The sequence below is a fragment of the Vidua chalybeata genome, chromosome 1 (genome assembly GCF_026979565.1).
Source record: "Vidua chalybeata isolate OUT-0048 chromosome 1, bVidCha1 merged haplotype, whole genome shotgun sequence".
In the NCBI taxonomy this organism is placed as follows: Eukaryota; Metazoa; Chordata; class Aves; order Passeriformes; family Viduidae; genus Vidua; species Vidua chalybeata.
In genome coordinates, this window is record NC_071530.1 from 107,013,625 (window position 1) to 107,038,073 (window position 24,449).

General features: G+C 41.1%; 1 protein-coding gene across 4 annotated transcripts in view; it reads right to left on the bottom strand.

The window, feature by feature from the left end:
- Positions 1 to 23,619: 23,619 nt before the first annotated feature.
- ZNF521 (zinc finger protein 521) overlaps positions 23,620 to 24,449 on the bottom strand; it is a 230,323-nt gene continuing 229,493 nt past the window's right edge. For all 4 annotated transcript variants that reach the window (XM_053940807.1, XM_053940784.1, XM_053940798.1 and 1 more), the window contains one exon: positions 23,620 to 24,449. In XM_053940807.1, coding sequence (XP_053796782.1) covers positions 24,420 to 24,449 — 30 coding nt within the window. In that variant the 3' untranslated portion in view covers positions 23,620 to 24,419.

The following is a 24,449-nucleotide window of genomic DNA, read 5'->3' on the forward strand; positions in this document are numbered from 1 at the left end:
CCAGATACAGTCATTCTGGATCACCAGAATTCTGCAGGTCATTCTGGATCACCAGAATTCAGCTGTGATTTAATTATAACCTGTGTATTGTCTGTGAAAAAAGAGGTGAAATAAAGACTGGTTATGGTAGATGCAGAATGCTCTGAGTCCTCCTGCACAAGCTATCTAAACCTTGCTGACTGCTTCACAGTCCACTTGAATCCACTAGGATTGCTACCACGTGTACTGCTGGGAGAGGTCTTTACCTATTGCCACACCATTTCAGATTCCTCATCTGAGGAGCTGCCAAGTGGAACTAGCTGTTCTGCACTAGATGCGTCTCCTCTGGTTTACTTGGGCCATTGTCTGGACTCTTGGGAAAATGTGTTTGTCCTCCAGGTTAGTGTCTCTTCCTAGGCACCGAAGTACATTTTGTACATGCACAAGATGGACTTGGCAACGTTTCTCACTGTGCAAAAACTAACTAGGTTTGTGAGCTCTTCCCCAGCTAAATTTGCAGTGGCCATTTCCTCACATCAGGCCAAGATTACATGAAGGTTAAGACCAAGAAGACACAGGAATGGACACCTTTGTAGGAAGGGAAGACATAGTTTTGCTAGTACAGCTCACTGGGAGCTGGATTGATGTTCCTGGTGTAGTGAATAGAACTGAAATTTGGAGTTCTTGCTAGAATTAAAAATAAGTGGCTACATTTGTACAACTTATATATGAGGGATTGGAATACATTGCAAAGTTCAACTATCACTTTCCTGTTTATATTCATGGATTGCTGTTTTTCTAGGCTCAGCTCTGGTTTTGCTGATGAGCTAAAATATAACCTCCTTAAACCCCAGTGGAACAGCATTTAGTAAGTTCTTTCTTTAAATAATATGTCAGCCAGGGGATTAACTCCTGTTTGCACATACAGCTAACCTGGAGGGAAGGCTCGGTGAGCAAAAAACCCTGGAGGGAGAGGACATATTTGCAGCAGCAAAGACTGTTTTCACTCCTGCTGAAGTGGGGGGAAATCCCTGCCAGCTGCAATGGGAGGCAGAACAGGCCCATCTCCAAATCATGTAAAAATTATCTGAGAGCATTTTCAATTAATTACTGCTCATAGGAGAGAGGAATGGTCAAAATGACTGTGTCTGTAAGGGTACTGCCCCCGCAGAGGACTGCGTGCAGCTCTGCAGTTCCCCTAGCTATGCTCCAAGCAGCTCCGTGCCTCAGGCACACCCTCCCTGCCTTCAGAAGCATGGAAAGTGTGATGAGACCATGTCTGTTTCGATGTCCCCTGGAACAATGTCCCCTGCTTGCCCACTCACGTGCTGGCAGGTTTTTGCAGACCTGCAGTGGGGTACTACTCTTTCCTGGCCAGTAGTCTGGATTGTGTACTCCAGAGAAGACATTGCTCCTACAAAGAACCTGAAAACATTAGATCTGTGACTTGTCTATCTGCAGGGTCCCAAGGGAACTTAGGGCAACTGGGGTGCAAGGGGTCCTGCTCTTGCACTTGGGAAACCTCACAGGACTGGACTCTGTCTAGCCCAAACATAGGATTTCAGCTCTTCCCCTGAAAAGAGCAGTATCATAAGCATATGGTTAATGACTCATCCCAAGTGGAAAAACAGCGTTTGTTATATTTTATGAAAATTTTATACATCTAAGGTACTCTACATCTGTTGCTATTTAGGCTGACATGTATGTAGAGATTGGCAGAACAAGTTCTCTGTAGGGATGACTGAACTCCAAACCAAACCACAGAACTTTCAAACACTCAGCCTGCTTCTTGAAGGGGAATGAGAGGAAAAAAAAAAAAAAAAAAGAGAATGTTTTTCTGCTCTGTTGAAATGCTGCCTGACTGAGCAATATGCAAGGAAGACACTCTTCAGTTCTGTCTAATCCACAATAGAAGAGGGGCTTACTTATGGAGAGGAGCCTTTCTTCACAGCACTACATATCGCAAGCAAACTTGTCTCTGTGCCAAAACTTTCCCCAGGTTGCTCATGAAAGGGTCAGAAGGTTCAACTCCTTGTCTGACTCCTGCTCCTCCTCTCTGTATCCGTTCTTGTAAAACCCTCCCTTAGACCTGCTCCTGTCTCCCTCCTCTTTGGCAGCGAGCCTTTCTCATGGTGAGGCTAAGGGCTCTTCTTGAATTGTTCATACATTTTTCTCACAGGAGCAGCATCTGGGTGGCAAGAAGGCAGGGAGCTGGTTAGCCTGGAAGTCTGGGGTTTCTTGGGAAGGCACTAAATGAGTGGACTTCTATGGAAAGTCGTGTTTTCCACTCTGCATCTGTGAGAGTTTCTAAGGTCTCTGGTGAAAAATCCCCAGGGGCAGAGGGCTAAGTGCTGAAAACAACTGAGGACCTGCCTGTACGGTCCAACTCACTCCTCTGCAGAGAGCAAGATGGAGCAAGCTGCAAAGAACTGCTTTCTCAAACATCTCTTATTTATTAGCCATGCCAGCCCAGTTCTGCCAGGATAATTACTCTGGGCACAACAGCTATCCTCTGCCCAGCTCCCAACTGGCACAGACCGTGTCTGCTCAGGGATCCTTCAGCTGTAATCTGTTTCTAATCTGATCCCCAGTGCACAGGGCCTGGAAAATAAAGTTCTTTGCCTCGAGCTATGCTGTGAGGCTCCCTGCTGTCTCGCTACATGTGTGTCTGGGACAAATTAACATGAGAACCTAAGAAGGGCCATACTGGATCAGACCAAAAGTCTATATAACCCAGTGTCATGTTTCTGCCAGTAGCCAAAAGGAGAAGCTCACAAAAGCGTCTAAAATGATACCTCCACCCAGTGCTCTCCCACACTCCAGCCATAAGTGGCACAGGACTTCCAGACCAGGTGTACTTTCCACAGATTTATTGATCTTCGATGCATTTATCTGCCATGAAATAGCACAGTCTCCCCAGGAAACCATGCGGACATTTCAAATTGGCCACATTTTGGAGCAAGAAGCCCTACAGCTTTTCCTGTGGCTTGTTTTGGATCTGCTTCCTGTTAGTTTTCTTTGCTACCTCCCACTTCATGCTTTTGAGAAGGATCATTTCGTGCTCAGAAATCAGTCTGTGTCCAGAAAACATGACAACAGGGTGACTGGTCAAGAGGCAGCATTGCCAGTTGAAAGTGGTGTTTAAGACTGGCCATTTATTGATGATAATTTTCCAAATATGACAGTGGTTTGGTTTAGTGCAGTTTGGATGGCAGAATCAGTAGGAGCGCTTTGGTGGTTAATTCAGTCACAGTGTATTTAAGCCAAATAAGTGGAAAAGATAGAACTGTATGAGCTTGGCAAGACTGAGCATACTGGCAGGAGCAGGGAGGTCCCATGAGGGAGAAGGACATAGGAGAAAGGTGGATTTCCTGGCAGGAGCAGGAGCACAAAGGTATGAGTGCTCTACAGGACCAGATGAGGTGGCTTAGTTCCTAGCCATTAGGAGCAAGGAGGCTATCAAGGTGAATGAGACTTTGGAAACTCTTGGTGAATGAGAAAAAGCATGCTAGGAGCTTTCTTGAGAACAAAAGCAGATACCAGATGAGTCTGTGGTTTGTTTAAGTGTTGGATCTTACCCTCCACACAGTACCTTGTTTTTTTTCCGATTCATATGGAAGCACGATCTGAAAATCTTGGAGCTGGTGGAGCTCTAGCCAAGCAGGTGAGCACTGGATCAGGAGACCAGAGAAGGTAGCATAGAGGTACTGATGTAACAATTCACAAGTCCTACCTTCAAGGGTCATTACAGCCAGTGCTATGAAACCCAGCATCTTCTTGTTGAATAGAAGGGGTTTTATAATTACTGAACAGAAGAGTAATGGAGGAAAGGTGGGAAATAAGCTGGGGGTGCTTTTTCCTGCCAATCTGCAGTGCTAAGCCCTGCAATCAGATGAATGGCACACATCCCTGTATAGGGTGGACCCAAAAGTCTGGTGATCGCTCAGGGTAAATCGCTGTCCTCTCCTCCTGTTCCTGAGATTTATGTGAGGTTGGATCGGGTGTCCCTGCCATGAGTTTTCTTTATGGAACTGACCAGAACCTCATAACATAAAGGCCAGGCATACATTTTGGCTGCCCTTAGGGCTCATTCTGACCATCAGCTTGCCTCATAAACAGTGTATGGACTCTTGGACATGGCAGGTAGGATTGGGTTTTGATACTGTGATCTTCTGTCAGAAATGCTCAGAGAAAAAGCATCAAAATGGTGATAGCGACTCTCAGAGCTGTACCACACTATCTGATGAAAGTTCAGGTACTGCAGCAGCCCAGGAATGCTCTTACTTCTGGCCTGTGTCAGTTCTGGATTTGCATTAGCTCCTAGACTGAGATAACTAAGTGTTGCTTACTTTCTTGACTTCAACCCAAAAGAATGGCATCTTACAGGCACTTACCTTTTCCAAAATTAGCTCCTCCATTTTTTTTAAATCAAAAACTAATTTATTTTCCCAGACTACTTCTTTAACAAATGCTTTGGTGCTCTTTTAGCAGCATATATCCACTGTGATAATAACCTAGTTTCTATACGGAAATAGCTTTGTCTGAAGCTTTCTGGCTAACAAAACAAGCAGGATAACTTTGTCGTCTCCACCCAGCACATAGTAGACATACAACAGTGTTATGCAATTTGACATGGCTGGCTGCTCCACCAGCAAAGGCGAAAGCCAGAAAGATCTTTCCACTGCTGCTGCTGGAGATTGTACCACTGTAGGATGTAGGAGTACCAACAACATTGTGTGAAGACAGATTTCTGCTTAAGTGGTCTGTGGACATACTTCTCTGTTAAAGGCTCTCTGGTATCTCTCACAAAAGCCCCTCATTTATACTTCATCTCAGACAGAATTGCTCCCAAATGTCAGTTTGGCATGATATCTGAAACGAAGAACACCCATCCCTGAAGATCAGTGGTTTTATAGGCTTTAATACATTTTAAAATATAACAAATTATCTTAGGCGCAACAGCAGGCATAGCCTACCAAATCCTTTTAAATAATCAGTTGTGCCTCAGAATCTGAGAAGTATTTGGGAAGCAAGTTTTTTGCCATTAACCCTTTGAATAAACTCAAGTCTGCTCACTGCCTTCCACAGTGGCATGGAGGAAATCAAAGAACAATATGAAAAGAATGAACACAGAACATATCAATCAGTGTCAGCAGTATTGCTATTCTTACCTTTGGTGATGGCTCCACTGTATAGAATTATTAGACAACTGAAATTACTACTGAAATATTTTAATACCATGCCTTTGCATCTGAAACTGATAAAAATCTTGAGTGGAGTGGTTCAAGAATGCATTCACATGAACGAAATAATGGAAAATACATTTAGCAGTCACATGAATAATGTAACTCCCTTCTTGGAAGGATTATGAAACTGTAGTTTCTGCATTTCTTTGACTAAAATTTGGCTTTAGTGAAGCTAATGGCTAATCTCAGTCTTGGCCTTCTTCAACAGTATGAAAAAAGATAACAATTCCTGCTTTTCCATATTAAAAAAAAAAAGCTGAAAACTATTTGCAGTGGACAAAAAGCTGCCAATATAGTGTCTAATTTAGCAAGTGATTAAAAATTAAGAAGTGTCGCTATAGATCATCAGAACAGTGAGGTATGTCATGAAGGGCAAGTAGATAAGTAAACAAACTTGCTCGGTCAGAGTCTAAAAGAAATTTTAGTCATCTAGGATATGGAGAAGTTAATTGTACTTTAAAAGGGAAATTAATTATTCCCTTTAAAGGGAAATTATCTTTCCTGTAGTGTTGGGGTGGATTATTAGTGTAATCCACTGTAGCAAATAAATGTCCCTGTTTACACTAGATTTGAGGTAAGAGCTTCAGATTTTTTAGCCTTCTCCTTTTCTAGCAAGCAATCTCCATAAGAGTGTTTCTGATACCAGGAACGCTGCCTAAACCTGTCTCACGTGATGTGTCAATGGAAACCTTCCTAAAATTGTATTTTCTCCTCTTAGCTATGTTTTGCTTTTCATTTGACTCTAAGGGTAAATGTGATTATTGAGATATGTGAATTTGCTAGAACAGTGTGGAATACAAAGTGGCATTATGTCCCATTATTAAATCCGATGCTGACCTGTTTGCCTTAGATTAGCTCAGTTTTCACTTCACCTGGTCCAAATTTATGGCTTTATCTTTGTCCTGCAGATGCCTAACTCACAGGCAACAAAACTGAGAGAAAAATACTCCATTATCCCACGTTTCCACAGGATTGGGATAGCCAGCTCCACTGAAAACATACGTCCTGGTTTAGCTAGGTACCTCTTCCGAGTTCTTTTTCAAAATAACCCGGAAATTCTAGAACTTCTCTCCTCAGTTCCTTTCTCCTTGTCCACAGATACCATGCATTTCCTCCTTCTGCTTCTCTCAAAGTGCTGGTAATCACTTGCATCAGTTGAAGTCCCACTTGCCACATCCTCAGAGTCTCTTTTTCTTTTCCTCCATTGTTCCATTGTTTCTTCTTCTTATTGCTCACTGGTGTGGGCTTGAGATTGCATGGGCATATCTTCTTTCTTAGTTGCTTCCTGAAACAGTCCTTACTTTTTTATGTACCCAATAGTCACAGCTAAGAACAGCTACCACTGCAGCCACTTGCCTTTTGGTCAATGCTTTTTTTTTTTTTTTTTTTTTTTATTCTGTTCTTCTCTCATTTGAACTATAAACTTGGGGCTTTTTATGTGTTGTTGTATGGAAGCTACCACATAGTAATACTATAGATATTATCAGAAAAGCCTCCTTCTTATTTTATCCTTTTATCTTTTCTCCTAGAACTGTGATATCTCTCTCTTTTGAAGCCTATTCTGTCTTTCCAGATGCAGTACCAAAAGTAATAGGGACATTTTTTAACTTCATTCATTCCTTTCTTTTTCACATCTGAATACTTTTGCTCCATTTGTAAAACAGCTTCAGATCTTTGCTATTTTAGACTGTAGTTACACAGTCATGACCTATTTATTCTTCCAACTCTTGCCAAGATTACCAAAACCACTCATGTTCAACCAGTGGGCTCTTTCTTCCTTGGCAACACATGGTCTGAATCACTCATCAAGGGAAAGAGTACTGTTACCACTGGAGAGCACTGTTATACAGCTACAAATACTGATTTATGTCCATCAGCTCCCTACTTTATCCCATTTTCTTCATTGTCTGAAACATCTGGCAGGTATTTTAAGTGTTTGACCACCGTTGGTCATTAGAAGAGCTGGAGGAAGTTTTTTTGGATGTTCTTCAGAAGACTGGATCCTGTTATGCTACCTTTTGTGTTCACTTCCTTTATGTGCTTGTGGGACACCAGCACTGAGTTTGCCACTGGAGGTGGTCTGAAAGCTGAGGGAAACCTTGAAAGCTTTGCTTCTTGCCTCCTTAACTCATACTGTAAAGGGACCTGTGTTTTGTGGATTCTAAGAAGTCATTTTACTAACTGTAGTCATTGCAAAAATTCATTTCCATCACTTTCTCCATGTGTTCATATTTTTTAATGAGAAAGAAGCAGATCTGTAGTTAAGCAGTCTACCAGCAACTAGTGAAGGCTTCCCTGAAATTTACCCAATTAATAGTTGAGTGGGTGACTCCAGGCTGGGATTTCAGGGGCATTGACCATGCAATTGCGGCTAATAATGCTCTTGACTATCATGGGATCATTGCAGTTGCTCAAGGCATTAGCAGGCAGCTATTGCATGCTCCCAAAGCTGTCTCATCTCCAGGCTGAACCAATCCCACTTACACAGGAAGTGCTCCAACCTTGGCTGTCCTAGTGGCATCCACTAGGATGATTTCATTCTAGTTCAACATCTTTCTTGAACTGGGGTGGGGGGCAAAACTGAGAACAGTATTTCAGTTGTGATCCAGCAAGTGTCAAGTAAAGGGGAGTAACTGACACCCAAGCCCTGCTCCTGTGAGCACAGCTGAGGATGTTGCCTGCCTGCCTTGTTGTCAGTAGAATTCACAGTGAATTGTGGATTCGTGCTTAGCCTAAAGTCTACCAGGACCCTCAGGCCCTTTGTAACAGAGCTTCTCCCCAGGCAGTCAGTACCAAGACTCTTTTCCTATCTTGAGTATGTCTGTGGTGGTCTGGAAGATTATTTTAGTAACCCGCTTGAACTGCCTTGGCTTGGGATTCTCTGGACTTGATGTAACATCCTGCAAAATACCCAAAGAAAATATAGACTACTCTAATGGGCTATTTTGTACCATCAGTTGAAAACAGGAACCATCCGGGATGGGGATCAAGTCTTGTGAAGATATATTTCTAATGGCAGAACTCTTTATCACTCTGGACATTTTCTGAAAATTATTGCAATCCAGCTTGACTATGAATCAGCAGTCATTAAATCTTACATTGTGAGTACAAGAGGCCAGATAATACATTTTGCCAAGGTCTCTCCAGTACTTGCTGAAATGCAATGGCTCTTTAGCCTCTTTTGAGTGATGCATGTCACATACTGCACATAAAAAAATGTACGAGCACTCTGTGTGATCATACCAAGCCTCTGAAGATTTCTTTGGCTCTTCAGTTGCTTAGCTCAGATTCACAAGTGGGACACAGCTCTTCGTTCTTCAGCTTGCATGGAAATGCTGACTTGTTTAATTTAAGAATTATTAGTGGGATTTTTAGTAGGGCCTTAAGTGACTTATGAACATAAGCTCCATTGAAAGTCGAATCCTACTTTCCATAAATATCAACCATATTTCTTCTGGTAAAATGTTTCTGGCTCAAGGGCCTCCTGCCAAAAACAACCTGTCTCCATTTCTAGACAACTTTCACCCTGCATTTTTGATACGTGCAACATCCCCACGGAGCACAGCGGTGCAGGTCAGGAAATGAGTGTGGAACAAAAGAAGCGTAGGAAGCACTGCCGACTGTATCTGACCTGGGAGACAAGACATGGTGTGGCTGCGGCTGGGCTGTGAGAGCTGGAGCCTCCCTGGGACTCCAGCCAGGAAATTGCACAAAGCCCAGAGTGAGAGACCCTCACCAGTTTTTTTTTCCTCACACTGACAGATGTCCCTCTCTAGCAACCTGTCATGCTAGAGAGAAGTTACAGAGGTGACAAAAAATGTTAGTCAGGGATTATAGCTGTTTCTCTGACTGATTTCCATTGTCTGTTTGCAGACAGAAAATAGGTGAGCTGCTTAGGCACAGTCTGTGTGCAGTAAGAGACTGAGGACAATGAAGCCTGGAGCTGACAAAAAAACACAGGAGGAGGCAGGAAGTCCTATGTCCTCTTCCTTTTCTCTAGCCCCTGCCCATACTGGCTGTTTCACTCTTAACAGCTGTTTCTTCTCCTTCCATACATGCTTGTGAAACATCTCACTGACCACGGTAGCTGGAGATTTCCAGAATGATTTGAATACCCAGACCAAATACCCGATCAACTCAGGTTCTTTTCCACAAACAGAAATTCAGAACAAGGAGATGAAGGGAGCTTTCTAAAGGCAAAATGTTACTGTGACACCAGTTGGAAAAACAAGTATTTGCTAATGTCCTTCTGTGTTCAGGGTGTCATCAACACAGGAATTTTAGCATGGCCACCATTGGGCTACTGAGCCTTCAACAGCGAAGCATTTGCTGCAGTGTTGCAGTACCTCCCACCCTTAAAACAGGGTATCACTTCTGAGGCACCTTTAATGTTACTTCAGGTTGGATTCCTCCAATACTGAGAGACTATTAATGCTTTAAAAAATATCAGTCCATGACCTGAAATGTATATAAAAAACAACAAATCTTTTGACATACAACTAATAATTAAAAAAGAGCAAAACTGTCATCATAGTGGGTAGAAAAGGTGTACAGAAGAACATTGGTTAAAAAGGGGTCGGTTTGGGGGACAGTGAGAGCTATCTAGGGATGTGAATACAGGAGATGTCAGCTTGGCTACAGTATCTGGTCTTCTCATCATTCAGCTGAGGTTCTGGCTGAAGGATGTCACAGTTGCCTCTCTCCTAGTGATCCAAGTCCTCTTACAGCAAAAATAAGGGGTGAGAGAGAGAAAATGAGATAATCCCCAATCATTACCTGAAGACTGAGTTTGGATCTCCCAGCCCAGAATCAGAATCACCTGTTCCTCTGGTCACATGGTATAGATTGACCCTACAGGATCTGTTCTCACCTCCTTAGATGGAACAGGTTATTCAACAGACTAGAAAATATTCCTGAATGACACATTTTTGGTAAGCATAGGCTCATTCTCTATAAAAGAAGAAAAGGAAAATTTAAGAGAGAAATGTGGAGGAAAAAAATACACCTTTCTTGGTTTGTATTTTATTTTTGGAGAATCAGACTACTGCATTTCTGCTGTACTTTCTTAACAGATACCAGGAGACTTTTCTGAGGTTATTTTTGGAGCCATTAGATCTCATTCTTTCCTGGAGCCCTAGCCAGGTCAACAACACTAAGGAATGACTATTTGTACCCAATGAACTCTGCCTTTCAACCTCTGTGTCCTGCGGAGCAGGCACTGAAAGAAGTCTAGCCGGGTTTGTTTTGGGGTTCAGCTTGTTTCCTTGAGTCCCCAAGGAAAGTGACCATGGCAATTAGAAATATTAATTGAGCTGCACAGAAACTCAGCCAGAAACTTATGCTCTCCTTCAGGGAGCAGCCATGGAGACCTGGATGCCAGCTGAGGTCTGTGAGGTTTAGCAGCCTGCTAAACTCAAGGACAGGAGCCAGCTCTGTGCTGGGGACACCAGCCATGCTGCTGGCTTATGGCCTGTAATGCCAGTGTGGCACAGCATCCTCACATGTGTGCTCCTCCATGCCAGGCCTGGGTGCCTAAGCGCTCACATGTGCTGCTTCCAGACTGGATCTGTGCTCATTCCCAGCCTGAGAAGTGTCTAATGTAAGTGAGATGCATGAGCAATGCTGAAATCCCAGCCCTGCTGGCCAAACCACTTCTCCAACTTCTTGTGCAGCCACTGGCACAAGGGAGGGCAGGAGGAGCCAAGATCTCACTTTTTTTCATCTCTGAGAGCTTTGGTTTTAAACCTGTAACGTGAGGGAAGAATATGCAAGCTGTTCCCTCTTGTGCTCTATATTTTTAATATATAGTGGGAGATTCAGTAAGCCATTACTTTCCTTTTCCCCTCCTGTGTGATTAATTTTGCAAAGGAGTCTGCCTATGACAGAAATAGTGACAAACACAAGCAGCTCCTCACCTGATTTCCAAAAGTGCCTTTGGGGCCAGCCTGTGAGCCATTCCATCATGCTGATGAAGAGTCACACAAGCAGCTTCCACCACCCTTGGAAGGCACAAAGCCCCTGCCTCTCTGTGGTGTACAGAGATGGAAGCTGGAGCAAAAAAAAAAAAAAAAAAAGAGGTGCACAGGTGACACCGCCTGACTGGCAGCTGAGAAAACAGATGCTTGGCTTCACACACCCAAGGGATGCCCTTTTCCATGCTGTTAGGATTAACTCCCTATCAGTGGCTGGTGGGATAGTGACACAAGCACAAAAGGCAGTCACCCTCTGACTTTATTTTACTTTTCTGTAGCTACAGCCTTAAAAAGTCTGGAAAAGTTTTTCACACTACATTAATTATGCTTCAGCCTAGATCGACCATCATGAAGTAGTCTTCTAGTTGTCCCTGTTCACAAAATCATATTGGATCTAAAACTGGCGATGAACATTGGCTATAATCATTATGTGTAAATGTTTTAGACAAAAGCAAATTCCACAGGTGATTGAATTTTAACATACACCAAAACACACGTGGATTGAAGGATTCAAGGTGCATAGTGACAGGGATTGGTTAACATCAGTAGCTGAAGAGATAAAAAGAGCACTACAAACTTAAGGAAAGCAAGTGAGCTCACCAAAGGTGATTCCTAATGGCTTTTCCGGTTTCATATTTTTTGTGTTTTCCTCCTGGATATAAACATCCTGTTCTATATGATGTTTTGCTAAATGGGGCACAGAAAAAGGAAGTGTACATCTTCTCTCTTCAGTGGGCACTTCACACATAGTGACCTCCACTTCTGCCTCAGCCTGAAGAGGAGGCCCTTGTCCACACATGGGCCTTCCAAATTTCCATGAGAGAAGGAATATTGGTTTGACACAGCCCCTTTTTGCAGGCTGCCACCTTGCTGTACCTGCTGCATGAGTGACCCTCACTCACCCCAGACCTGGATGCTACAGAAGAAGAAGCTCTGCCATGTCCAAGCCACTAAAGGTGGTATGAGCCTCGCATGCAGCTGTTTTCCTGATGTCATCATGCTTTAATACAGAACAACAACCATATCTGAACATTGTGCGCTGTGCATTCATCAACCAACCCTAAACATTCCCCAGGAATTATGGATATTCTGATACCAAAATCTGAGCACTGCAGAGAATCCTAACGTCATGTTTTTTTTCTGTCTTGTTTCTGCCCTGTATTCATCAATGCCACACATTAGAAGACAGGATGAGGAGCCTCTGTGGTATCTTTAATACAGGACAAGAACAGTAATTTTCTTATTTCTAGTTCAGCCTTTGAGGAAAGATATCCTGAAATGGAATATATCCTGATCCATGGGTGATGAATGACATGGATCTGTTTATACAGATGTTTATACAGTGTTAGTTAATTGTAATTATTTATTGTTCCAAATTCCAAAGCAGCTTGCAGCATTGCAGAGCTCTGATAAGTGATCAGTGTTCTACAGACATGCTATGAACACTATTTTCTAAAGTATAGGTGAGACCCAGCATGAATCTATACCAAAGAGATTCTTTGCCAAAAAGTGAAACATGAAACTGAGTTTGTTCTCAGGAGCCCATTTCAGCCTCCACTACTGCTGCAGGATAGGTACCCTTAGTGTGATGTGGTGGGAGAGAAATTTTAGCATGACACGTGGCACAGATGGGTCAGAGAAGGGACATTTTGCACATCTTCTTTACCTCCAGTCTCCCAACTCATCCAACTCCCTCCTGCCTCTAGCAAATGTTATTTCCTTTAGCTCCATTGTGTGGGTGCTGACAAATGCAGGCCTACAGCAATGTTTTTTCCACTTGAGGAAATAGGGAAGCATGAATTAAGTCTTCCCCGTTGATGATTGCACCGTGATATGTTTGTTTTGGTTTATTTTTATGCAGCTTACAGCTTTGTCAATTCAGTCACATTTATTTCTCCTGCTCACCTTCAAGTTCTCCATTATCAGCTTCTGGCTTGCTTTCCATCCCTGTGTCACGATCAGGGTGTGCAGCTCATTCTTTGCTCCTCCACATTAAAAGCACTTTGGAGGGTTTTGCTTTTGCTGTTCAGATCCTTACATCTTCATGTAGCTGCTGCTTTCATATGGGCAACTATATCCTTGATATTTTATTTTAAATTTTATCTGATAATTCAATCGACTATTCCAACTCAAAATTATAGGGATCAGGCTAGAAGCTATACTTTCATTTTCCTGGGATCAGGAGGATGTGACAACAGTGGTAGTTTGTCTAGATGAAGGGTTCATGCATTCCTCTGTCCTACATGTGACTGATGGCTTTTGCCATCTCATGGCCCTCCTTAACAAGTGGATACTCTCATATTTAATACTCGATCATTTTGTTCTGTGAATTTTTCTAATGATTTTTTTTAACCTAGCCTTTTTTTTTAACCTCTGCCTTTTTTTAACCTAGCCTTGTAGCTTCTGCTCTGTCATAAGGAGTTGCCCAGTGTAGCCATATTTAGGGAGAAGAAATATCGTCTTTTTTTATGTTGAACCTTCTAGCATGTGGCTCTTTCACTAACATGCTATTAGTGCTGTGCTTTATCACTTGTGCCTCTATAAGCTAAGAAAAAGACTCCATATATTTTATTGTTTTGGAACAAAACATGTAGTTTTGTAAGTAAAAAGAAAGTGGTCCATAATGAATATAATGTAAAGTGTAAATTGCAAATCAGAGCTGACAATTGAATGCCTGAAAATCCGATGTTGCAATTTTCCCCCTTTCTTTAAGACCTTTGAACAAATCATTTGGGGCTCACAACATCTGAAAGTGCTTAGGTGAAAGTGGCGTGAAGAGGTGTGATCAAAGCCATTTTCATAGCAGACATAAAAATCACAGCATATCTGATTTAAAACAGGGTAAGCAAAACCTAACCTGCCTGCTGGAGAAGATTCCATTGAAACTAGTTTTAGCTATCATGAGGCTCAAGTAGCATGTTTGGGACGCTGGAGATTTGGATCTAAAGCGAACCCTCACCAACAGGCATTTAAATACGCTAGAGACTCTGAGTCTTGCAATGTTATGATGTTATGTATATGAAGAAAACTCACTTTAAATTATGCAGTCTGATGTTAGGTTGAAGTTAAACTGCATACGAAATAATAATTTTCATTATCAGTTAAAAAACCACCCCGCATTTTAAAAAGCTGTTCGTAGGCATCTTGCAATGTAGGTTAAAAGAGAAGAAAAAACCCCAACTTTTTAGCAAGGTAAAAATAATGTGTTTAGCTTCAGGCATTCTTTAAACTGCCTCTTTTCTGAGAAGGGAACACAGATGTGTGAGATTCTGGATTTAGTTCCAAGCCAATACTCTTAATTAACTTCAAATTGTTTAAATATATAACATCTCGGTGCAGAATGTAACATCTTTGGAGCGCACTGGGCTGTACCCAGGTGTCAGTTGTTCCCAAAGTTCACCTGCAGCACCCCAAACCACTGCAAGGGGCAAACATATCTGCCTCATAATGGCAAATTACTTCAATGTGTGCCTGTTTTTTGGGCATGAAAATAAGGCCAGAAGGGTGTTCAGAGCAAAAAGAATGCTTGGGATAAGAAATAGAAATATTGATTAAAGCTTGAAGAGCATATTTTGCCATTGCTTTCAAATCACCCTGGGAATGACTGGGAGAAAGAAAAGGAGCCTAGGAAAGACATAGGGGTTCTGGAAGATGGAAACTGGTCCTAAACTGTAGCTCTCAAGAATAAACAGTGGGCAATAAGCAAGTAGGGAGACTGGGTTTGGTTAGGCCAAGAGATGGATTCTAGAAATATACAATATGAAACAGAAAAAAGAATTTTCAATAAGTTGAAATTCACTTTATGTGATATGTTCCATCAATTAAAAAGATTAAGTGGTTCACAAGTCAAAAAGGAGTTGACAATGCCTTCCTGTGGCCCCAGCTTAGGCCGTGTCCCTCAGCTCCCAGGGTGTAGATCTCATTTGTTCGTGCTGATTGTATGCTGCACAGATCCTGTGGGCAGCAGCAGCAAAAACAGGTCTGGGGGAAGTTAATATCTCTGTCCATTGTGGCAGGTATGAACAGTGTGCAGAAACCAGCATCTAGAGCTTCCAGCTGAGCACCCAGGGTAAAGAAAAATGTTATGCTACTGCTCACACTGTGGTTCATGTCCCCCTTATGTACCCACTGAAGTACTGAGGAAACTTAGGTGCATAAGCGTGTAAGTGAGAAGTCTTTATCCTGTGCACAGTCAGTTGCAAAGAAATCTTCTGATCTATGGAATTTGTGACTTTAACATTATTGGCTTTTTTGCAATCCACACATGTGTATACACATGCAAACATACACAAGTTTTTTTACCTAATTTTTCTCCTGTATTTCAGTGGTAAAATACCACTGTAACTTTAGTAACTTCAGAAGACTTGCTCAGAGCTAAAAGCACTGTAAATGAGTGGATAATCAAATCTGCAGTGTCACCCCCCAGTTTCTGGGCTGCATGCAGGCAGTGTCCTCAGGACGTATCTATGCTGAGGCCCACACCGTGAGGAGATCCCCAAGCAAGCAGCCAGAGAGCAAGCTCTGGATGGCTGTGTCAGTCTGCTATGATGCTATTAATTAGTCCTGAGTTAATTAGCCCTTGCAAGAGGCAGTGTTAACCTGGCTGTATGGCTTTGGGGACCTGTGTAGTGTCTCTGCAGGGGATTGTGCCATGTCATGCCTTGAGGATGTACTATCCCCTTCTGAGGCAAAGCAAGATCTGGCACGCTTTGCTCCTGTGTCACACAGGTGGGACAGGGGTTTTTTGTAGGAAGGATGGTCTGTGCTGTTCAGAGGAGCAGTGAGGAAGAGCACAGAGTGAAGGGAAAAGGTCATGGCAAAATTCTGTAGAGTGGGCCTGAGTCACAGGGAGAATTTGAAAAGGTAAGAAGCAGGTTGATTATTTTCTGTCATGGGATTAAGTGAAACAGACTCAAACCTAAGAAAATGACGCATTTTTTTCATGCAATGGATACTTAAGAAATCAAACTCCCTGTGCCAGTATTTTGTGTGTTGGACATTTATAAAGGCTCAAAGAGCTAATTAGACAAATAAAGGAAAAAGCCACCCAAAGTGGTCAAATTTCAAGATTCGCTTTACGCTAAGGAAGTCCTGGGGCAGCAGCCACTTGAGGCCAGGATGTCAAAGACAAATCACTACTCCATTGCTCTAGTCTTGCATTTTTTCCCTGTCATGTGCTGCTGGCCAGTGGTGCTGGCAGCCCTGGTTCAGAGGAGTAGAGCTCTTCCCAGGTGTCACTGCCATATTTGTAGCAAATCTCATAAGTGTTCCTCAATCTCCAAGGAGCTTCTTGTGGTTAACTTAAAAAAACGTGCTTCCATCAGAAGTGTTCAGCTAGTAGGCATGTCCTTGAAAGAGGAAGAATCAGAATCATAGAACCACAGAAAGTCCTGGGCTGGAAGGGACCTTAAGGATCATTTGGCTTCAACCCCCCTGTCATGGGTAGGGATGGCCACCTACTAGATCAGGTTGCTCAGGGCCCCAAGATTAGGACCACAGAAAAAATAATAATGCAAAATCTTGTCTTTTTTTTTCACGTGGGGTTTTACCCATACTGCAGAAGAAATGCATGCCACCAGCTCATGACTTCCACTAAGAAAACTTACAACATAGCCCACAAAGAGCATAGAAAGAATATGTTGCTTGGATAAAATTTTAGGCCAACTCATATCAACTTAAGTAGTGTAGGAATACAATACCAAACCCAAGACACTGTGTGTCTCATTCTGAGAAAAATTCAAGCATGTGTTGCCAGAGACAGGCTAGCACCAGCATTTTTGATCTTTAACAAAAACTCTTGCTTAGTAACTTCAAATACTACAGAAAGATCTAGTAGTATCTAACAAGTGAAGTAAGCAAAGAGCTGAGGAGCTGTAATGCTGAGCAGGCTGATTGATACTTGTCAGGCTTCCAAAGCTCTGCTCAATCCCTATGTTCAAGGCAAGCAAATGAGAAAAGGAAATTCAGAAAAGGATGATAATTATCAGTATCTCCCTCAGCAAAGCCCTTGAAGGTTTTCCGATTGGCTTCTGCCTTTCTCAGCCTGACAGGCATTAGCCCAGAGAAACTGTGTGTATGAAAAAAATTGTGTAATTTAACAACATCATTCATATGTTCAGGAACTCCTTTGAACAACCAAGTGAGCCAAGAATCTAATGAACAAACAGTTGAATGCAACCTCTGGATGACCCTCTAATCTTCTCCATTCCCCTTGAAAATCTGAGGAGGAAAACACTAGAAGACAACAGATTAAAAAAGCCTGACCAAGGGAACTGCTGGCAGACAGCTAGGCATGGGTGTTTCTCTTGTTTGCAAATTTTAGCAATTAAGAAAGTGTTGAAAGATTCTGAAAACATGTTATCATTGAGAGAAGAGAGACTCCTAGGATTTAAATGTCAGACAGAAATAGGGTAAAAGACTGATTGGCTTTAGTTGATATCAAGTCAAAACTAAATTCAGATTTTCCCCTCAAACAACATAAGCTGTCAAATATGAAAGTGAGCAAGTCATTCTTCTTCTGATTTCACAGACAATGCAACACGTACCATAATAACAAGGCAGTGTTGAGAGGAGCTCTAAAACTCCATCTGATCTTCCATATGTTGCAAGAGAAGTAAGAGTTTCTGAAGGAGAAAGAGTCCTCAGTGAGAAGAAAATATCTGGAAGTCTCTAGAGATGGTTTTCTGGGCAGATACTACTACGAGAAGGAAAACAGAAGTAAAAAAAGCCAAATATTGATTTGGAAAAGCTGTGAATAAGGTTAAACATTTACAAATAACCCATCAAGCAGCTAACTTCTAATCAAAGCCATGGTCTTTCATTTTATGCCAGAAAACTAATTATATTGAATTAAGTCAGAAGAACAAAGGTATTTGGAAATAAAATACGTTGAAGGATGAACGAATCAACATGAATCTTAAATTCATGAGGAATGATGACCTAGTCACCAAATCAAATATGGGTTAGCAAGCGTAATTAAGAAAATCTAAATAATCCTATGTCAATCATAAAACAAATAAAGCATGGGGAGTAATGAGGGAAATGATGGTAGTCAAGAAAAAAGGAAACATCTAATAATTGTTTTCTAAAAAAAATAAAATATCAAAGACTCTGAAAGGTGGGCATTGCTCTGAATTGAAAATCTCAATATGTCTTTTGACTCTCAGTTGCTGTTGATCTCTGGTCTCACTGTCTGCAAAGGCAACTTTGTTTCTGCTTATCCTCTGCCCATTATTTATGGAGAAGGACATAATTCACCTTGTGGAGGTGTTGCTATGTCTTGGGGCAACCTGATTTGATCTTGCCAAAGAGACTCAGCAAACAAAGCAGCATAATTTGTTACTGAACTTCTGACCACTCTTTTAAACATTGGTCCCACAAAAAAGGACAAAGGTTGTCTGAGAACAGGAGTCTAGAATGGACACAAAAATTAAACCAGCAGACAAACGAGGAAGAGATCATTAGATTGGATGCAGCTAGTATTCCAGGGCTCACTTGTTGGACAGAGCTGTTGCCTGTGTGGCCATAAGACTGAATGATAAGTATCTTGGAACTACTTCACATTTTAAATCTTAAAACAAGGTCTCTACATTGCTCCCTGAGGTCCATGCAAAAGTAATGGGTTGGTAGGATGCTCAGCAGGAACCCATGCTGCTGGCAAAGTCAACAGCACCATTCCTATAGCAGCAGATTCTCTCCCAATAGCTCAGTGATTCTTATTTGTTCTGATTTGGGCATCCAGAAGGTTCACTGCCCAAGTATGACATCTACAGCTGAAACAACTATAAATGTGCTTCACTTTACACCATCCCAGAGAAATTTGCAGATGAAAATTTATGCTTAGAAGATGATAAATAAGAGAAGCATCACAGACCAGCCTAAAAACCATCTTGACCCTGCTTAAAATTTAGTTATGTGCTCATAAGAAAAATAATTGCACAGAGGAAATGCCTTTTCCTGCAGAAAAGCAGAATTCTGTCATGTCTTTGTCCTACACATGGACTGGATGAATCAGAAAAGACATTTTACTCTTGGAGTTTTTATTCCAAAACACGTCTAAGGATTAGGATATTACTCACATAGATGATTGCTTACTACAAAGCCATCTATTTTATACTTGAAAATAAATAGGCAATGAAATATCTCAATGTATTCCATTTTACCCTTTACTAAACTGCATTTGTGTGCTCAACGTTAACCTTCCCATTCAAATGTCATTAGCTGCTAATTAAGATGTTGATATGCTGATTGTATATCTTGCAGTAGAGATGATTTGCAGTCACTTACTTGGTGTTTATCAAACTCCAGCACACGTATTGGTTTAGCATGTGTGGCACATTTAATTTACTGAATATTCTCCCAGTTCTCTACTCTTTCTTTTTTTCCTAATACATAATGAGCACAACATGGCAAGTTGTCAGGAATAACCTCAGAAGAGAAGTAGAAGTAAGTGGCCTAGGCACTCTTGTGCAAACTGTTTTTCCCTATGACTTCAAGAAACCTTATTTAGAAATCTCTAAAACTATCCCATCATATTACTAACAAAATGAATAAGCCCTCTGAATTTGTCTACAATTTACACTGTCCCATAGTCAGAGACAAAAGCCTCCATAGCGTTAAAGATTTCTTTTCAAGCAACTTTGCTACTGGCAAGAAGAGTTTAAATCAGAGAAAGGCAGTGATGATTCTGCTAGTGCAAAAACAGTTCTGCAACACAGGGTACATTTTCACAGGACTTTTTAATATAATTTATGAATATTTGCTTGCAACATAATTGTCTTTTCTGCTGACATTTTCAAAGCAACACTGTGATTTGTTGGGTCTCCTGAGAGTCCAAGTACAAAACTGATAATTATATTAAATATACATAGACAATAAAGAGTGTGTTTACATAACTATGCCCATAAATATCTGGTTGAACAGTCATTGTTCTCAAAACCCTTTTAAGCAGCTCTCAGAGGGATCCAATTCTAATGACATGATGGTTTAAAAGATGTTGCTCAGTCTTGTTCCATATTTAATTAACTTTCCTTTTTTAAACTTGTGATGGTGGAGACAATAACAAATAGCTCTGAAAAGAGAATGAGCCTTGAAACATGAGTGAGACCTTGTCAGGCTTTTGTGTGCCACACACAGAAGAAGATCTGCACACAAGAGCTGGTGGCCAGGGACTGTCCAGCTCCTGGGAGACTCCGTTGCTGTAGCATTCACAGTTCACTACAACTAATAACAACAGTAACAACAACAATAATAATTAAACAAATCTTCTGCATACCAATAAGGGAAGTGACATAGGGAGGGAAAGTGAATGTATTAAATCGAATTGGTAGGATAGGCCTAAACTTTTTTATTTTTGTGCTGCTATAGAGCAGTGAAGCAAATACTTTAAAGAGAATGGCACATTGCCCACTAAAATGTAAAGGACATGTGAGCATTAATTGAGCACCAGTGTATGACTGAACACATTAAGCAGGAATCAAGGTAACATTTCTAAATTCAGGGACAGTCTTATTCTATGGAGTCCTTCACATGGCCTCATTCTAGACAGGGCTGCTACAGCAGCACAATATTCTGTTTTCACACTGAGCTATTTTTAATTGTCACCAATTATAATTCATTTACTTTTATGTGTCCTGGTTGTCACAATATTAACATTTGTAAGTCTTTCCCTTTGCAGGCTGTGAGAATCTGTTGTGACATCTCAATAAAGTGGGATTCAATCAAGGTGTGAATGAATTGTTAATCTTGTTATAAATAGAAAATGCCATATGTTGGTAAGGAAGGGACGTCTCTCTTTTTCTGTTGTTGAGGACAGTGGTAATGAAACAAAGTGAGTGGTCATGCCAGAATTACTAATAAAGTCCAGTCCCTGAGACGTGGAAAGAACTTCAGATTTCCCCCTGCTATTAAGAAGGAAGGGATAACTATTAATTTGTCCTAAGCAGAGCTTTTGAAACATTTTTATGGGGTTTTGCAAAGTGAAGTGTAAATCAGGAAAAGCAGTGAGAGCACTGGGCTTGGAGTGAACCAAAGAAATTCTGATAAACTCCATGTGGACTGAACCACCCAAAATTGATTGGAAAGTCTAACTTACAGGCAACTGTCTATGAACACATGTATGATACTAGAAATTCTGGGTTTGAGTAGCTGAACATCATAAAGGCCTAATGCGTGCTTACTCCTGGACTGTGTTTTGTTCAGTTAAAGAATCAGTGTATTTCCTCATGAATTCAGTGCTCAGATATTGACTGGGTAGGTTGCTTCACTTCTGCAGTATAAATTCTGTATTTATATCTGCTTTAGGTCTGTAACATTTCCTAAACATCACTCTGGCAAACAAGCAGAAGGACTAATTGCTTTATTAAACTATCACTTAGAGCAAAACTCATGTCCACTTGAAATCTTGGGAATATAGCCTGTCTCAGAGGTAAAAGGATACCTTGTCCATCAGTCTATCCACACAACACTTGAACAGATTTATCCTTTTACATTAGGTTAAGGACATGAGGAGGGGCTTCTCTTAGCTTTTGCTAACCCAGGGCAGAGAAAGGCACGCCAGAGCTGAAATGCACACATGCACACAGAGTGCCACGTCTCTTCTTCCAACAGGCAAGATGATCTGCCTCTCCTGTTGATTTTTCTAAATGCTGTGGTAATTCCCCAAGCGATACTCAGCTCTCATTGGGAAGTTCGGATGTCTTCCATAATCTATTTAAACAGCTATTTAGGTATCACTGAGAAACCTGTTACTTTAGAAAAGGTAAGAGGATTCCAGCACTTGATACCAGCAGCCAGCTCTCAGAAGCCCCCACCTGGGGCTGCCCATGGCCACAAGACCCCTCTATTCCCCTGCGCCAACCTCAAGGGACAGTTGAGGCATGAAGTCTTCATCCCATTTGCTGTTGCTGTGTTTACTGCTCCTTTATTTACGTATCTAGAAATTCAACATCTTTGCATGTTTTGCAAGCTGTCATGACATGAGACGCTAGTAATAGACTATGTTTTGCTTGCTAACATATTTTTGACATATTTTAGCTTTGATTATAAGATTGCATCTTTTCTTGCTACCATCTGTCTCAACTCAGTGGCACTCTGGCATTTACAAAAACAGTAGGGTGTAATATTTCTTATACACTTGAACTCTACTACAAACATGTTACTTTCAGTCTTAACCAATATGTCACACTTTCACACATGAAGACTGAAATGCCTTATATCCTTTAAGGTATCTGTCAAAAATAAAGAACATATCATCACATTCAATTTGGCTGAGATGAGTAATATATTAATGAGAGTAAGAATGGGAACGGTTTCTGACTTATAAATAGAACTGGCATTTTACAAGCCTTATGTATTCATGCCTGCATTTATCCTTTTGTCAGCACAAATGAGATATTCATACAAAACCTGGGAATTTCTTTCTTGTATTTAGCAAAATCTGCACAATATTTTCAAAGCTGGAGTGTTAAATATGACACATTTGTTCTTGGAATATCTGGTAGGCAGACACTTTCTGATTTTACTTCTTTTCTCTCTGTCCTCCATCTGTAAGAAGTCAAATTGTAACACTCAGCAAACTGGAAATCACACTTTATATCTACCCTGACAGCACTAGGTGAGCAGTTCTAGACATTTGGACTTGTTGTGATGTGTGGCTGTTTAAAGGCAGTATTTCAGCAGTTTTCATGGGATAAAACTAGAATTCCAGCAATAGGATGAGATACAAGAATAGCTGTAGAATGTTTTTTTTGGTCCTCTTTTATAGGTGAGCTGGAATAGCAGGGGACGGTGGTAGGCAAGGATAGTTTTTATCCCCTTTTTTCTTCTCCTTGAAACTGCAGGCAGCTGGGAGCCAATTCAGACCTGAGCAAAGCTGTGAGGTGTTGTGAGAGCTCCCCCCGGGGCGTGGTGCCATTGAGCATCACCCCACAGTGTGTGCCACCTCCAATTCTGCTACCTGTGCCAGAGGAGAGGGTGAGGGATGTCAGCTTAACAGCACTGCTGGCCAGAGCTGTGGTGGCTCCCTCTCGTCAGTACCAGACCCAGCTCACTAGGTGATATTTCATTTAAATTTCCCGATAATTATACATGGAAGATGCGTAGTGACTCCTCTGGCTACCAATGTGTCAAGTGTGTAAGTATGAAATTGCTGAGACAAACAAATAAAAGAAACAAATAAACCCAGAAAACAGTGAATATCACTCTCAAGCATACATTGCTTTGCAGTGGGCCAGCAAATTTGTTTCTACTATTACATTTATTTCAATACCTACCTTTGAGTAAAGCAAACTATTTTACTGAGCAATGTACAGATCATGATACAATGGGATTCCAGATCTTGGTGGTTCTTTAGGTAATATAGCAGCAGTAATAATAATGCTACTTTCTGAGGAAAAAGACAAGACACAAAGCACACTCACACATAATGGTAAACTGAATTTATTTCCTTTTGGAAAACAATTCCAGTAATCTCCAGGTTCAGACCGCAGAGTAAACATTAATAACAGTAACATACAGGTTAGTTCAACTGATTCAAGAATTTGGCCGTGTGAAATCATTAAGGAAAGTCTTGAACACTCAAAGCTTCAAATGGTATCCAGGAAAAAAAATTCTTTGACAAACTACATAACAACTATTGCATATATGGTAATGCTATCTGTCATATCGCAAGGCTTACAAATATATATACGGGCCTTATTCAACTGTGGGTTCCTGCTCTGTGAGAAAGAGTCTCTTCATATTTTTTGCAAGAATCTTCAGCAATAAAAAATAGTCTTAGATTCATCCGTTTGTATACCAAAAGAGAGATTTCTGGACTGAAGTTTAAACTAAAGGGAGGCCAAACAGAGCTGCAATGGAACATAGCTATTACTTTCTCCCTCCTCCTTGAAAATGACATTTTTTTCTTAAGCTATTTTTTTCTCCTCACACAGTATTATTATTATTTGTATCTTTCCTGAATAGGGCCCAAGTCCACTTGTCTTTATAAGACCATTTTAGTATCAGACAACATAATACATGTGCAACACTTTATATACAAGAAGTCTATCCGGTGCTCAAAAGTTCAAACACATGAACATCCAACAGTTTCGATAATACAAGTTTTATGGTACAATACAATGATTCTGAATAATATACATTAACAATGAAACTTTCGTGCAAAGAGTAAAATGTGTTCCCTTTTTGTGCCACAAAGAATTCTCTGGAAGAGATGGGCCTTGCACTAACTGCTGTGCTGGGTCATCGTATGATT